Source organism: Dendropsophus ebraccatus, chromosome 4, assembly GCF_027789765.1.
Source record: "Dendropsophus ebraccatus isolate aDenEbr1 chromosome 4, aDenEbr1.pat, whole genome shotgun sequence".
Classification (NCBI taxonomy): Eukaryota; Metazoa; Chordata; class Amphibia; order Anura; family Hylidae; genus Dendropsophus; species Dendropsophus ebraccatus.
This window is the reverse complement of record NC_091457.1, coordinates 56,902,501-56,917,473: the sequence shown is the minus strand read 5'-3', so window position 1 is coordinate 56,917,473 and position 14,973 is coordinate 56,902,501. Positions and strand designations below refer to the sequence as shown.

Genomic DNA, 14,973 nt, shown 5'->3' with positions numbered 1-14,973 from the left:
TGGCCGGTGAGTGTATATTTGTTAACAATGGTTTGAATTTGTTACCTGTCATCAGATACAATAAAAGTAAAAACATAAAAAGGAAAACCCCTCAAATAAAAGAAATTTTTTTCAATTTCACCACACATTGAATTTTTTTCTGGTTTCACAGTGTACTTTATGGAAAAATTCAGCCTGTCATTGCAAAGTACAATTAGTGGCACAAAAAATAAGGTCTCATCTGGGTTTCTAGGTGAAAAAATGCAACTGCTATGGCCTTTTAAGCACAAGGAGGAAAAAACGAAACCGCAAAAATTGAAATTGGCCTGGCCCTCTAAGGGTTAATAAAACACATTTTCGTTCTGATAAAGTTATTTTCGTTGTTCAATAGCTTAATTAAATAACTGTTTAGCTGTTTTAGTAAAGTTAATTTAAATTCGAATATTCAATCACATATTCGATCAAACTCGAATCTTTCGAATACTGCAGTATTCGATCGAATACTATTCGCTTATCTCTATTTAACATAAGCCTTGATTTGTGTGTTGGTAAAAAATCGGAAGGCTGCCATAAACATTAGGCAGCAGCACCGGCTGACAAGTTTGACTGATTTTAGTCTAAGGTGTATGGGCAACTTAACTGCTTTACCAGTGGCTTTCCATATAATAAATTACCCTATTGAGGTCCTGTCCTGACACCAAGTGACTGTCGACCCAATATGGCAAATCCCATAGCGTCAGCCTGACATAGAGCATCTTGTCAGGATTTTGCACCCACATATCTTACAAATAGAAATCTATATAATTATTTTTTTCTTTACCTTGAAAGTTTACGCTTACCTTAAATTCCACAACTAAGACACATAAGGAGGCAGACATGGGGAGCACAGTGCAGTCCTTTGCCAAATGTCTAGAGAGAGCAGTACGGGAGTACCAAAAACATAAGTTATGCCATGGTAGGAGGCTTGTGGTGAAAAAAGGCTCCCCAACCAGAGCAGTTACCTGAAAAGAAAGGGTATACGTCTAAAGGTTATACTACTTATACGCCGTCATCACTAAAGCCCCTATTACACTGGGCGACATAGAGAAGCAAAGGAGCGCTGTCAGCGCTCGCTTGCCTGTCGTTTCCCGCTAATACAGGTTCACGGGGGGGTTCACTACATCGTCTGGGCAGCCCACAGAGGATAGCGGCAGTCTGCTGCCGCTGCTGCTGCTCCACGGAGTGACGGCATCAGATTGCTGCTATAGTCGTTTGTCTTTCAATATGTTGAAAGACTAACAACAGCAACGATCAGCCAACATCGTTCATATTGGCTGATCGTTGCCTTCTATTACACGGGACGAATATCGGCTGTAAAAGCCAAATGAGGCCGATAATCGTTCCGTGTAATAGGGCCTTTGGGCCACCTCCTGAATTATTAGATCAGTTAACAAACTTAGCATATGTTTTCTAATAGGAATTTTTGCTATATGGACTTTAATAGTAAAGATAATTGTCCAGTTGTCTATTATTTTACTAAACAGATTGGCATAGCAAGCTAATAGAGGCTAAACTATTAGTATCCTGCATCAGAAAATCATATTAAAATCAATAGTAATTTCTTACCCATGTTCCTCCTGTCATGGGAAATTGACCTCAAAAGGTAACTTTTAGTTGTAGAATGTAAACAAGTCTTAAGGAACTCACATGGTTTCTCCAAATGTGTATGTACCAAAAAAAATCATTACAAATTATTAACTTGCTGGTATAAAACACTGGAACACATGCCCGTATGAGATTATCTGGGGACCGGCACTGCACATGTTGTCGGTGTGTGCAGGGACACGGCCATGTCACAGCAGCACTTGGCGGCGGCTGTCCTGTAGTTCCCTCAAAAACAGTACAGGACTGTAGGAGGAATTTGCTGCAGCAGGCAGGATAAGTTATAGGAGACATTGCTGTGAGTGGCATCCTGCCTGCTGCAGCCCATCCATTCCTCCTATGTTACAGCCCTGTACTGAGGGGACTACAGGTCCCATCACACACCTCCCTGTGCTCCCTGTACAGTAATACACCCCAATCCCTCCCCTCCCCCCTATATAGTCATACACCCCAATCCACCCCCTATATAGTCATACACCCCAATCCAGCCTGTATAGTCATACACCCCTATCCGTCCCCCCTGTATAGTCATACACCCCTATCCGTCCCCCCTGTATAGTCATACACCCCTATCTGTCCCCTCTGTATAGTCATACACCCCAATCCCCCCCTGTATAGTCATACACCCCAATCCCCACCCTGTATAGTCATACACCCCAATCCATCCCCTGTATAGTCATACACCCCAATCCATCCCCTGTATAGTCATACACCCCAATCCATCCCCTGTATAGTCATACACCCCAATCCCCCCCTGTATAGTCATACACCCCAATCCCCCCTGTACAGTCATACACCCCTATCCACCCCCCCTGAATAGTCATACATCCCTATCCCTATGTGCCCCCCCTGTATAGTCATACACCCCTATCCGTCCCCCCTGTATAGTCATTCACCCCAATCCACCCTCCCTGTATAGTCATACACCCCTATCCGCCCCCCCCTGTATAGTCATACATCCGTACCCCTATGTGCCCCCCCTGTATAGTCATACATCCCTATCCCTATGTGCCCCCCCTGTATAATCATACACCCCTCTCCACCCCCCCCCCACCCTCATATAGTCATACACACCTATCCACCACCCCCATATAGTCATACACACCTATGCCTATGTGACCCCCTGTGTATACACATCCTGTAGAGGCTGTATACCTGTATATACATGTCCAGGTCCCCTAATAATGACAAATAATAATAGTGATAATAAACTAACCACGGGTTGCTGCTCAGTGAGTTCTTTTTTACTTTTTTTTTTTTAATCAAAATGTCACCAGTGTGGCACGGCAAGTGGGTGTGGTTTGCAAAAAGGGGCGTGTCATAATTATCGTTGAATTATCGTTACCCCCGGAGCCTATACATCACCTGGTCCCCGCTCCGGCTTGCTTCGGGGCTCCTGGTGTCTTCACGTCCTGCTCAGCCAATCAATGTGATGCGGCGGGGCAACGCAAGGATTGGCCGAGCGGGACCTGCCGGGAACCCCCAAAGCAAGCCGGAGTGGGGACCCGGTGATGTATAGGCTTCGGTGGCGGGAGGTTAACGGGGCAGGCTGCTGACAAACTCGCAGTGGAATGTCCATCCTGCTGCAAGTTTGTCTGCCCATAGAGTGTCCAGGGCCGAGATCCGCAGCCGTTCTCGCTGCGAATTTGCAGCGAGAAACCTGCTGCGAATTTGCCCAATGTGTTTGTACCCTTAAAGAGAAATGAAAGTGTTGAATCAATTATCTGATTGTGAAGTGTTGCACAATACACTGGTTTCTGATTCTATTATATACCAACTTACAGAGTGAAAACCATTACCTTCATTTCCCCAAGGTCGGCTGCAGTAATATTATCTTGAGATTTCTGTAAAATGTGAATTGTCTCTTTGAGGTTGTTGGTTTGCAAAAGCTGTGTGAGGAGAAACAAAGTGCCAGGATTAGACAATGATCAGATAATGAAAGAACCCTAATTATACCACTAGGGAAATGTAAGTTTATAGATAGTCTTAACTATTATAAAGGGCAGCTGTTAGGAGTTCTCCAGAGAAAATCTGAGAAAAAATATTTTCTAATTAACTGGTATCAGAAAGTTATACAGATGTGTAAAGTACTTTTACTTAAAAATCTCAAGTCTTCCAGTACTTATCAGCTGCAGGAAATGGTATATTCTTTTCAGTCTGACACAGTGCTCTCTGCTGCCACCTCTGTCCATGTCAAGAACTGTCCAGGGCAGGAGAGGTTTTCTATGGGAATTTTCTACTACTCTGGACAGTTCCTGACATGGATAGGTGGCAGCAGAGAATACACCACTTCCTGCATGATATACAGCAGCTGATAAGTACTGGAAAACATGAGATTTTTTTAATAGAAGTAATTTACAAATCTGTATAACTCTCTGACACCAGCTAATTTGTGTACCCCTTTAAAAGCATGGATGACCTCACATGTCTATTGTATGATATGAACATAGCATTCACCCCCCTGGTGTGTTGCTGTTTTGTTTTTTTGATTAGACATTAATTTTAACGATGTGTGTCTGTTCTAGAAAATCAATTTGGCCATTCCCTATTAGGCTGTGTTTACACTGTGGATTTAAACCTGCACTTATTGGTGAATTTATTGAGCGACCTAGACGTGTGTCACATAACACAAATAAATTAACACAGCTATAGGGAGAAGCCACACAAGCTGCCACACGCTTGAGGTTAAAATAAGGTGGCCGATGTCTGCATGATTTTTCCAATATAACTGTGCAGCCATTGCCTGCTGCTTTTTTGACATTACCCTTAAGGGTACAAACCCACTTGCCGGATCCGCAGCGAGTTTCTCACTGCGAATTTGCAGTAAGACTCGCTGCGGATCCTGACCCTGTTTACTCAATGGCAGACAAACTGTACATTCCTGCTGCGAGTTTGTCTGCCATTGAGTAAACAGGGCCGGGATCCGCAGCGAGTCTCACTGCAAATTCGCAGAGAGAAACCCGCTGCGGATCTGGCAAGTGGGTTTGTACCCTAAGGGTGCGTTTACACGTACAGGATCTGCAGCAGATTTGATGGCGCAGATTTGAAGTTGCAGATTCAAGAGAAATCCAATCTGGACCATGAAATCTGCTGCGGATCTGCTGCAGATTCAAATCTGCGCCACCAAATCTGCTGCAGATCCTGAATGTGTGAACGCACCCTAAGGCATTATGATTTATAAGGGTGGGCCTAGTTCAGGACCAATAACAATTAGCCAGAGTTGAGAGTTGAGATGAGCTGTAAACTCATCTGTCAAGGAATGCCGGGGCAGTAAACATCTGACCCTTTGATCTCAACAGGCACAGGATATTATACTGTATTTCCCTGCGGTAAAACCTTCCTAGCACACACACAATGCAGATGGCAGGCCACTGCAGAACAAATTGTGATCAGCTGATTTTTGGGCACGAACATAACTAAATTGGAAAAACTGACAACCTCATGACTTTAAAGATATGTTCACACAGAGAATTTTGCCTTCCTTGTTTTATTATTCGACATTAGAAAGTCACATTGCAAATCTGAACCAGATTTATGTTAACATGCCTATTATATATCAGGGAGATACATCATAAAAGTGCAAAAGAAAAATTGTAATGCGTTACAAGGACGCCCTCTAGTGTCAGAGAACGAATTAGACATCTCTGAAAATCAAATAACTGAATAGAAGGCAAGCTGTGGTAGAATAGGACACACTGTGATCAGTACAAGGACAGTGGTTTGTGGCGGATGTGATATAAAATCAAAGAGTGTCTATATTGGAAAGGAACATTTCTGTGTGGCTGTCCACAAGTGTAGTTCAAAGTTCTGCCTACAAGACAGCCCATCATTTTATACTGTACAGAAACTCAGACGCAATACTGATAAAACACTAATGCCATGTCACCTGTTAAATTGGATATGTATTACAAGCATATTCCAATACACTTGTAAAACCAATTACTAATGTAAAACTAATGTATTAAAAACATTTATTCAATTGTAAAAGAAAAAAAAACTCTGTGTGGATAATAGGGTATGAATGTTAGTAAAGTGTGTATCCTCATATCAGCCTGGTTACCTCCACACTGACTGACATGGCAGTGCAGCTTCATCTCATTTTAGTTACTGTATTCCACAAATGAGCCACAACTTATCACATACTATCTATACTATCTGCCCCATGATCATACGGACCTTGTCCATGAGCTGCTGAGCCATGAAAGAAGACTCTAAAGTGAATACCTAAAAAGAAAAAGATGTCATTGATGAGATGCACAAATGCAAAACATTTACTTGTACAAAGTCCAACACCACTGCTTTGAGTCAAAAGATAGTAGTGAAAAACATCACAAACCAATCACCCTTGCAGGGGTGCAACATATACATAGGAACCCAATCATCAAAGCACAAGTACATTTCCAAATCATATAGCCTACTGTATCAGAAGCTGTTAGATCCTCAAAGTTGCCTCAAAGCTAGCAAGAATAGAATTGCTTTGTGACTTATACATGTGTTCTGTATGTGTGGACAATGGGTAAGCACACCAAGCACCCCATACTTTGTCGAACTTTTTGGGGTCACCTCTATTGTTAAAAACTACCTTTTCATATGGAACAATAGTGTTAACTATTTTTTCACGAGGGTCAGGCATCCATCCAGCGGAGGGTTAAGGCTTTTTTAGCAGGGAACAACATCTCTCTCAGAAATATCCTCTCATGATGTGTCCAAATTTACTCTGATAAGGCACCAAACAGGCAAACTAAGGGATCCAGAGGAACACTTCTAGCTATGATCTCAGAAATTAGATCTGTGACCTTACCATAAGGACATTACCATATTCAGTGACAAAAGGTCTGGTGTAATTAACTACGCAAAATAGCTGTCACACTGCTGAGAGTTACTGGCGTCCTGCTACCTGCCATGTCTAAAATGGAGCTTTTTTTTTTTTTTAAACCACCAGCCCCATACTTTTTGGAATTTGCCTTTACACCCCCTGTTCTTATAGGTCACGTATTCATACGGTAACACAGCATTTGTAAGGGACAGCCATTTCCTGACTGTAGGTGGCCTCAGGTCCATCCACCTGATAACAACAGCTTTCCGGGCCATAAATAAGGATTCTTTCAAGAATATCCTCTTATGATGAGACCACTGATCTTCCTTCAGTAAGCCAAATAGGCATACCTTCAGGTCTAGGGGTACCCTCAAATGGAGTTTTTAAAGATTTTGCAACAATAAAGAAAAAAAATTAATGGAGAGTGCCCTTATGAAATTCCAGAGAAATTCCTAGCAATATAACATACATGGCATTCATCTGAGACCCTCCTACCTATGAGAAATAGCCTGAAATCAGTGAGATAACTGTATTGGATAGTGTATAACTGCATCAGTGGCAGACAGAAATACTACAGTGTGAGAATCTTCTGCTAATCCTCTGCCGAGAGAGACAGTACATGTATCTTCCAATAGGCCTCCGCTGGCAGTTGGATACTTTCTGGGTAATGAGATGTGTGTACAATGTGGAGACCAGCACTCTAGGGCCCTGGGATTTTAAAATTCCTACAGTGGGTAAGCATACATGGAGCAGGGCATTGTGCGGACAAAGCTTGCAGTTTTTGGAGAAACCTAAAAAAAAAAAGTCTCTGGGAACTCCTCCTGAAGTTGTGCAAAGGATTTTTGGGTATCTTGGCTACATAAATCCCCAAGTGTCACAATCCCATGGGTCTTCCAAAAACGTGGCTTCAGTGCCTCCATCATGTATAAGAAGAATGAGTTATCCCACAGCAGGTGCCATAATGTCCCTGAAATTGTGGCTACTCTTAACTGAGGCCCAAACCTGCCTGTGAATGACCCCTATGAGCCTCCGTACCCCCACAGATTCTGTGTCCTTGTGGGCAGTGGAAGAGAGCTTCCATCTATAGATTGTTTCTTATGGAGGGGCATGTTACAAGTCATTCAGCTTTCTCCACATCAGTACACTGTGCTCAGATGGTGGAATGGGTGATGTAGTACATTCGCATGCCCCTCTGTAGGACACCATCTATTGACAGAGGCTCCGTCCAGTGGTGTAATCAATCAGGGCATACTAATAGAAACATCTTATTGTTCTTGGATTAACTGCAGCCCATCTTTAAGACCAGTGTCACTTTATCTGGTTTTGCTATTGCCGATTGCTTTATAACACATATTTGCATATTTGCCATTAAGAACAAGTAGATATCTAGAATACAGAAAACAAAACAAAACCAAAAACAGCAAATAAAATACATTCAGTCAATAAGCAAGAACATTACCTGAGCAGCCCCAGCAGAATGTGCCACCATGGGTAATAGGCTGCCATCACTGACGCACAAACACACCGAGCTTGGTGTCAAGACCTGTAAAGGAATTTTACACACAAATGTGTTAGACGAACAGCACCCTCTAGTATAATATCAAAGCTGCTACATTTAGGGCCCTATTCCACGATTATCGTTCCCACAATCGTTAACGATAAACAATTTCAAACGACCGCTATTGCGAACAGCCTGAAATCGTTCACCCAATTACATGGAACGGTTCTTGCGGTCGTCTTGTCGTCACTATTGCGTTCGCTGAGAACAATGTCCTATTCAATGTGAACGATTTGCAAACGTGCAACGATATAAATAGGTGCAGGTCTTATTAAGCGATCAACGATTTCTCGTTCGTTGTTTAATCGTTAACTGCTATTCAACTGAACGATTATCGTTTAGATCCCAACGATGTAACGATAATTTGAACAATAATCGTCCCGTGGAATAGGGCCCTTAGACTCTCCAGATAAAAACTTTTTTGGCTCCACTCGATGACAGTGCATAGAGCCGGGCCAGTGCACAAGAAAAAAAAATGGCACCAAGCACAGCAACTGTGTACAAAAAGAACATTGCCATCAATAAGCTACTGCAAAGTATTTCTTTACATATGTCTGATTGTAAATTCGCTTTAAATAGGCAAGTATGAGTGCAACATACATTATTAGGGAATTTCCCCTTAAATACAACAGTATAGGTCACCTCCTTTAAGGCTTCTTTATACTTGTCCATTCTGGCTTGATCATTTAATTCCCCAAATCGAGCTCGGTTCCAGGTGATGTGAGCTCCACAGCGACAGGCTGCAATCTCTGTTGAATGGCAATCTGCTGCACTACAAAGTTAATATCAGAGTCAGCATCCATATGACTATGTTATCACCCTGGTGTATCCGTATAACCCAGAAGAATCTGGTATAAGAAAATGATATGCATGCTAGATCAAGGGGATACCTTGATTTTAAACATTCTGTGTGTGTTGTTCATCAAGTGTCCAAAGGTGCTTCTTGGCAGGAAAGGCCAACTATCTTACAGTGTGTATGGGGGTGTGCTGACACTTCCCTAATAGATGCCGCTGCGAGAAAGAAGGGTCGGGAATGTTGAATTTGAATCCACAATCCTTTTCTTCTCAAGGGGGAGAAGCTACTGCCAGAGATCTCTGTCAGTGGCTGTTTCCCCCCTCCCCAGTGAGCACACATACACCCACAGATCAAACTTCAAAAACATGTATAAATGCAGCACTAACAAGTTGGTTTAAGAGCTCACAGTTTTTCAAAATTGTGACTTGGTTTAAGAGCATTGCTTTGGTTTAAGAGCTCCTGTGCTGGGTGGGAGTGTGAGTGGAGGAGGGGCATTGTCTGCATAGCGGGGTCTACAGCCCTGTACTCTGACCCAGGAGGTCTCCCTTACCTTCCAAATCATAGCAGATCGACTTCAGGCTGGGCAGGGCTCCAGACTAAAAAATTTACCTAGGAGCCATTGGCTCCTAACCTGAAAAATGTAGGCGCCAAATAGAATATTTGGTCGCCAACATTTTAAACCATGTAAAATTAATGTTATGTTACATGGGACTTACTGTGTGCAGAGGCCACGGCAGCCTCCTCCTCCTCCTCCTTTAGATCCTTTCTTTTCTTAGTTTGAAAATGTTCAACATGGAAACTTGCAACTTGACAACCATATACAGTCTGACAACCACATACAGTCTGACAACCACATACAGTCTGACAACCACATACAGTCTGACAACCACATACAGTCTGACAACCATATACAGTCTGACTCAGTACTTCAGCCTCACTTGGCTAGCCTTTTAATGAGGCTTACTCTTCTGAACTTGAACTTAAAGGGAACCTGTCACCCCGGTGACGGGGTGACAGGCTCCCAACCCCCCTATGCTCACCTCATCGCGCCGGGTCCCGCTTCTGAAGATGGTCGGGTCACGGAGATCTCAGCCGCTGCAGCCCGGCGTGCGCTGAGAGATGAGTCCAACTCTCATAGAGAATGACGGGAGAGTCCAGCGCTCCGTCATTCTCTATGAGCGTTGGACTCCTCTCTCAGCACGCACGCCGGGCTGCAGCGGCTGAGATCTCCGTGACCCGACCATCTTCAGAAGCGGGACCCGGCGCGATGAGGTGAGTATAGGGGGGTTGGGAGCCTGTCACCCCGTCACCGGGGGTGACAGGTTCCCTTTAAAAGCTTGCAACAGTCTATACATACTGAGCTAGACTTATGACTGCAGCCATAGTGACCCCCCACAAGATGTGTATATAGATAGATATATCTCTCACCTAGTAACTAATGCAAGTGACCCCCTACAATACAGACACCTGAGGGGCCCTGATAATAATAATTGTGCATATATCTATCTCCCAGTGTCTGCAGCCAGTTTGCCCTACACTTATAGAAGGCCCCCTCCCCTTATAGATGACCCCCTCTACCCCCATTATAGATGCCCCCTCCTCCCCCCCATTATAGATGCCCCCTCCTCCCCCCCATTATAGATGCCCCCTCTCCCCCCCATTATAGATGCCCCCTCTTCTCCCCCCCTTATAGATACCCCCTCCCCTTATAGATGACCCCCTCTACCCCCATTATAGATGCCCCCTCCTCCCCCCATTATAGATGCCCCCTCCTCCCCCCCATTATAGATGCCCCCTCTCCCCCCCATTATAGATGCCCCCTCTTCTCCCCCCATTATAGATGCCCCCTCTTCTCCCCCCATTATAGATACCCCCTCCCCTTATAGATGCCCCCTCCTCCCCCCATTATAGATGCCCCCTCCTCCCCCCCATTATAGATGCCCCCTCCTCCCCCCCATTATAGATGCCCCCTCCTCCCCCCCATTATAGATGCCCTCTTCTCCCCCCCTTATAGATACCCCCTCCCCTTATAGCTAGCCCCCTCTCCCCCCCTTGAAGATGGCCCCTCTTCTCCCCCCATTATAGATGCCCCCCCTTCTCTTCCCCCCATTATAGATGGCACTCTCTTCTCCCCCCATTATAGATGCCCCCCCCCCCCCCTTTCCTCTATGCTAAGCAGTATTTAAAAAAAACAAACACACAAACTCACCTGACAACCCGCTCCCCCGGCGATCCTCTTCTTCTTCGGACGCTGTCCCCGGCTGATGCGCGGCTGCCGGGGGTGTCCCGCCCTATCCCCGGCAGCGCGGCGCGTCAGTGAGCTCCCTGTACGCCGGGGCTGTGACTTCTGACACAGGAAGCGTCTCTGACGCGCGCTTCCTGTGCCGGAAGTCAGGGCCCCAGGCAGCTCACTGATGCGCCGCGCTGCCGGGGATAGGATGGGACATCCCCGGCAGCCGCGCATCAGCCGCGCATCTTAAAGAGACAGCGCGCCGCCGCCGGGGCCAGTCGCAAATGGCGCCCAGATTAATAAATCTGGGCGCCATTTGCAAAATATCAGTCGCATTGGCGACCATTTTGGTCGCCATCTGGAGCCCTGCTGGGACTTGCATCAGGGGACAGGACTGTGGAGGTAATCTCTCCATAGCTGTAACCCCTCTCTCCCCGGACAGAGAATGCTTTATGTATGTGCCTACATCTGCCCCGCTCATTCCTTCATGCTTCCTGCAGTCCTGCTTCCTTGTGTTTCCCATCCTCTCCATTACTGTACAGTAACTTATAATATCACATATTCTGCTGTTTCTGAATGTTTGTTTCATCTGTTTTACATGTTATTCAGAAAAATAAATCACTATTTTTGGGGTGTGGAACCAATTGTCTGCATTCCTATGATTTCTTATAGGAAAATTTGCTTTGGTTTAAGAGTGGATTTGGATTACAAGCACAGTCCTGGAACGGATTATGCTCGTAATCCAAGGCACCACTGTATATGCTGAGGTTCCATGCTTTGTGTAGAACAATCCTTCCAACTGCATATGAAGAATAATGCTGTACATAATAGTAGTATAAAACTGTATATAGAGGGAAAAAAGAGGGTGTAGAGGGGGAAAAATGAGGGAAGGGGATGGCAGGGAAAGAGACTCCTCTTGTATAGACTATTAATAAAGAATAATGTAGTGGCTATAGTGTATGCATGTAGTTTGTGTTGATTATGCACTGTCCATCATACTAGTTCCACCAGTGAAGTCTCATATGCAGCCTTCAAGGCTAACTCTGTCAATCATCAGTGAGGGTGGGGAAAGCGACAGCTAATATATACTCCTGAGAAACCCTTTTACAGCCCTAGGCACGTGCTATAGTACATACCTGGGCAACACTGCACTGAAAACTGTTCAAGAGATTAATGGAAGAATGTAAATATACACCTGGTAAAAACCGCCCACAGCAACCAATCACAGCTTAGCTTTTAGCTCTGGTAGAATATAAGAGGAGCTGTGATTGGTTGCTGTGGGCAGTTTACACCAGGTGTATATTTACACCCTTTCATAAATCTCCCCCTGTGTGTCTGTTGCTATGTTATGCTGCCCTTAGCATGGAATACATAACTGACCGGACAGGTTCCCTCTAATTCTTTAATAACTGCTTTGTGTTAATAACAATACAGTTAACATACCTATCAAAATTCTGGTCACAATAGTATCAACATAAGATTTATGCAGTCAGGAAGGGCAGATACTTTTTTGCATACATAATAAGATGCAATACAAAATTATTTAATATCTTTAGGATTCCAATAGGTAACTAGATTTGCATTTCCAGGGAAATACATAGTGCTTGAAAAGAACGCCCCTTTACCAGTGACTTCCTTTTAACTTTAATCCTGGGTGTCGTCCCTTTAAGAGCGACTTGGGTCCCATCCCTTTAAGAGCAACTTGGCCCGCGTCCCTTTAAGAGCGACCTGGGTTTCGTTAAGAGCGACCTGGGTCGCTTTAAGAGCGACGTGGGTCCCTTTGCTCTTAAAGGGACCCAGGTTGCTCTTAAAGGGACCCAGGTCGCTTTTAAAGGGACCCAGGTCGCTCTTAAAGGGACCCAGGTCGCTCTTAAAGGGACCCATTTCGCTCTTAAAGGGACCCAGATCACTCTTAATGGGACCCATTTCGCTCTTAAAGGGACCCAGGTCGCTCTTAAAGGGCCCCCGTTGCACTTAAAGGGACCCAGGTCACTCTTAAAGGGACCCAGGTCGCTCTTAAAGGGACCCAGGTCGCTCTTAAAGGGACCCAGGTCGCACTTAAAGGGACCCATTTTGCTCTTAAAGGTACATATTTCGCTCTTAAAGAGCCCCAGGTCTTAAAGGGCCCCATTTCGCTATTAACCCTTTGAGGACCAGGCCCAAAATGACCCAGTGGACCGCGCAAATTTTGATCTTAGTGTTTCCGTTTTTCCCTCCTCCCCTTCTAAGAGCTCTAGCACTTTCAGTTTTTTATCTACAATGCCATGTAAGGGCTTATTTGTTACAGGAATAGTTGTACTGTGTAATGGCATCATTCATTTTACCATAACATGTATGATGGAATTCCAAATATATTATTTATGAAGATATAAATTGGTGAAATCGCAAAAAAGAATGCAATATGGTAACGTTTGGGGGGTTCCTGTGTCTACGTAATGCACTATATGGTAACAGCGACATACTATTATTCTATAGGTCAGCCCGAACACAACCATATGCAGGTTTACGCAGATTCTCTAATGTTATATATTTTTTTTAAAATGAAATCTTTTTTTTGGCAATTAATTATAAATAAAATGGGACTATTGTGACGCTTATAACTGTTTTATTTTTTCACCTACGGGGCTGTATGGTGTGTCATTTTTTCCGCCATGATCTCTAGTTTTTATTAATACCATATTTGTGAAGATCGGACGTTTTGATCACTTTTTATTAATTTTTTTTATATATAATGTAACATAAAATCGGTAATCCGCGCACTTTTTTCCCTCTTTTCGTGTACGCCGTTTACCGTTCGCAATGACGCTTGTTATATTTTAATAGATCGGACAATTACGCACGCTACGGTATATTATATGTTTATTTGTTTATTTATTTTTATATGTTTTATTTATATAATGGGAAAGGGGGGTGATTTCAACTTTTATTGGGGGAGGGGTTTTGGGGTAGTGTGTTAGTGTTTTTAACTTTTTTTTTTTTTACACATTTGAAGTCCCTTTGGGGGACTTGTACATACACTACTTTGATTTCTACACTGATGAATGCTATGCCATAGGCATAGCATTGATCAGTGTTATCGGCGATCTGCTCATTGAGCCTGCCTGTGCAGGCTTAGTGTAGCAGATCGCCGATCGGACCGCACGGAGGCAGGTGAGAGACCTCCGGCAGTCCGTTTCAACGATCGGGACCCCCGCAGTCACACTGCGGGGGTCCCGATCGGTAAGTGACAGGGGACTCCCCCTGTCACTTACACTTAAACGCCGCGGTCGCGCCGCGATCGCGGCGTTTAAGGAGTTAATGACAAGCGGCAGAGCGATCGCTGCAGCGTGTCATTGCCGGTGAGGTCCCGGCTGCTGATTGCAGCCGGCCCCCACCTGCTGTGAAGCGCGCTCCGCTCCGGAGCATGCTTCATAGCGGGAGAAACACCCAGGGCGTACAGTTACGATCTAGGTCGTCTGGGGACAGACTTCCATGGCGTAACTATACGCCCTGGGTCGTCTAGGGGTTAAAGGGACCCAGGTCGCACATAAAGGGACCCATTTCACTCTTACAGGGACCCAGATCGCTCTTAAAGGGACCCAGGTCACTGTTAAAGGGACCCAGGTTGCTCTTAACGGGAACCATTTTGCTCTTAAAGGGACATATTTTGCTCTTAAAGGGACCCAGGTCGCTATTAAAGAGACCAATTTCACTCTTAAAGGGACCCAGGTTGCTCCTAAAGGGACCAAGGTCGCGCTTAAAAGGACCTATTTTGCTCTTAAAGGGACATATTTCACTCTTAAAGGGACCCATTTTGCTCTTGAAGGGACATATTTCGCTCTTAAAGGGACATATTTCGAACTTAAAGGGACCCAGGTCGCTCTTAAAGGGACCCAGGTCGCTCTTAAAGGGACCCAGGTCGCTCTTAAAGGGACCCAGGTCGCTCTTAAAGGGACCCAGGTCGCTCTTAAAGG

General features: G+C 44.6%; 1 protein-coding gene across 2 annotated transcripts in view; it reads right to left on the bottom strand.

The window, feature by feature from the left end:
- Positions 1-14,973, bottom strand: part of PRMT7 (protein arginine methyltransferase 7) — a 52,459-nt gene that overhangs the window by 16,409 nt on the left and 21,077 nt on the right. For both annotated transcript variants that reach the window (XM_069965907.1, XM_069965908.1), the window contains 5 exons: positions 8,637-8,766; positions 7,896-7,979; positions 5,797-5,844; positions 3,420-3,509; positions 819-980 (listed from right to left, as the gene is read on the bottom strand). In XM_069965907.1, coding sequence (XP_069822008.1) covers positions 819-980; positions 3,420-3,509; positions 5,797-5,844; positions 7,896-7,979; positions 8,637-8,766 — 514 coding nt within the window. The remainder of the gene's footprint in view (positions 1-818; positions 981-3,419; positions 3,510-5,796; positions 5,845-7,895; positions 7,980-8,636; positions 8,767-14,973) is intronic.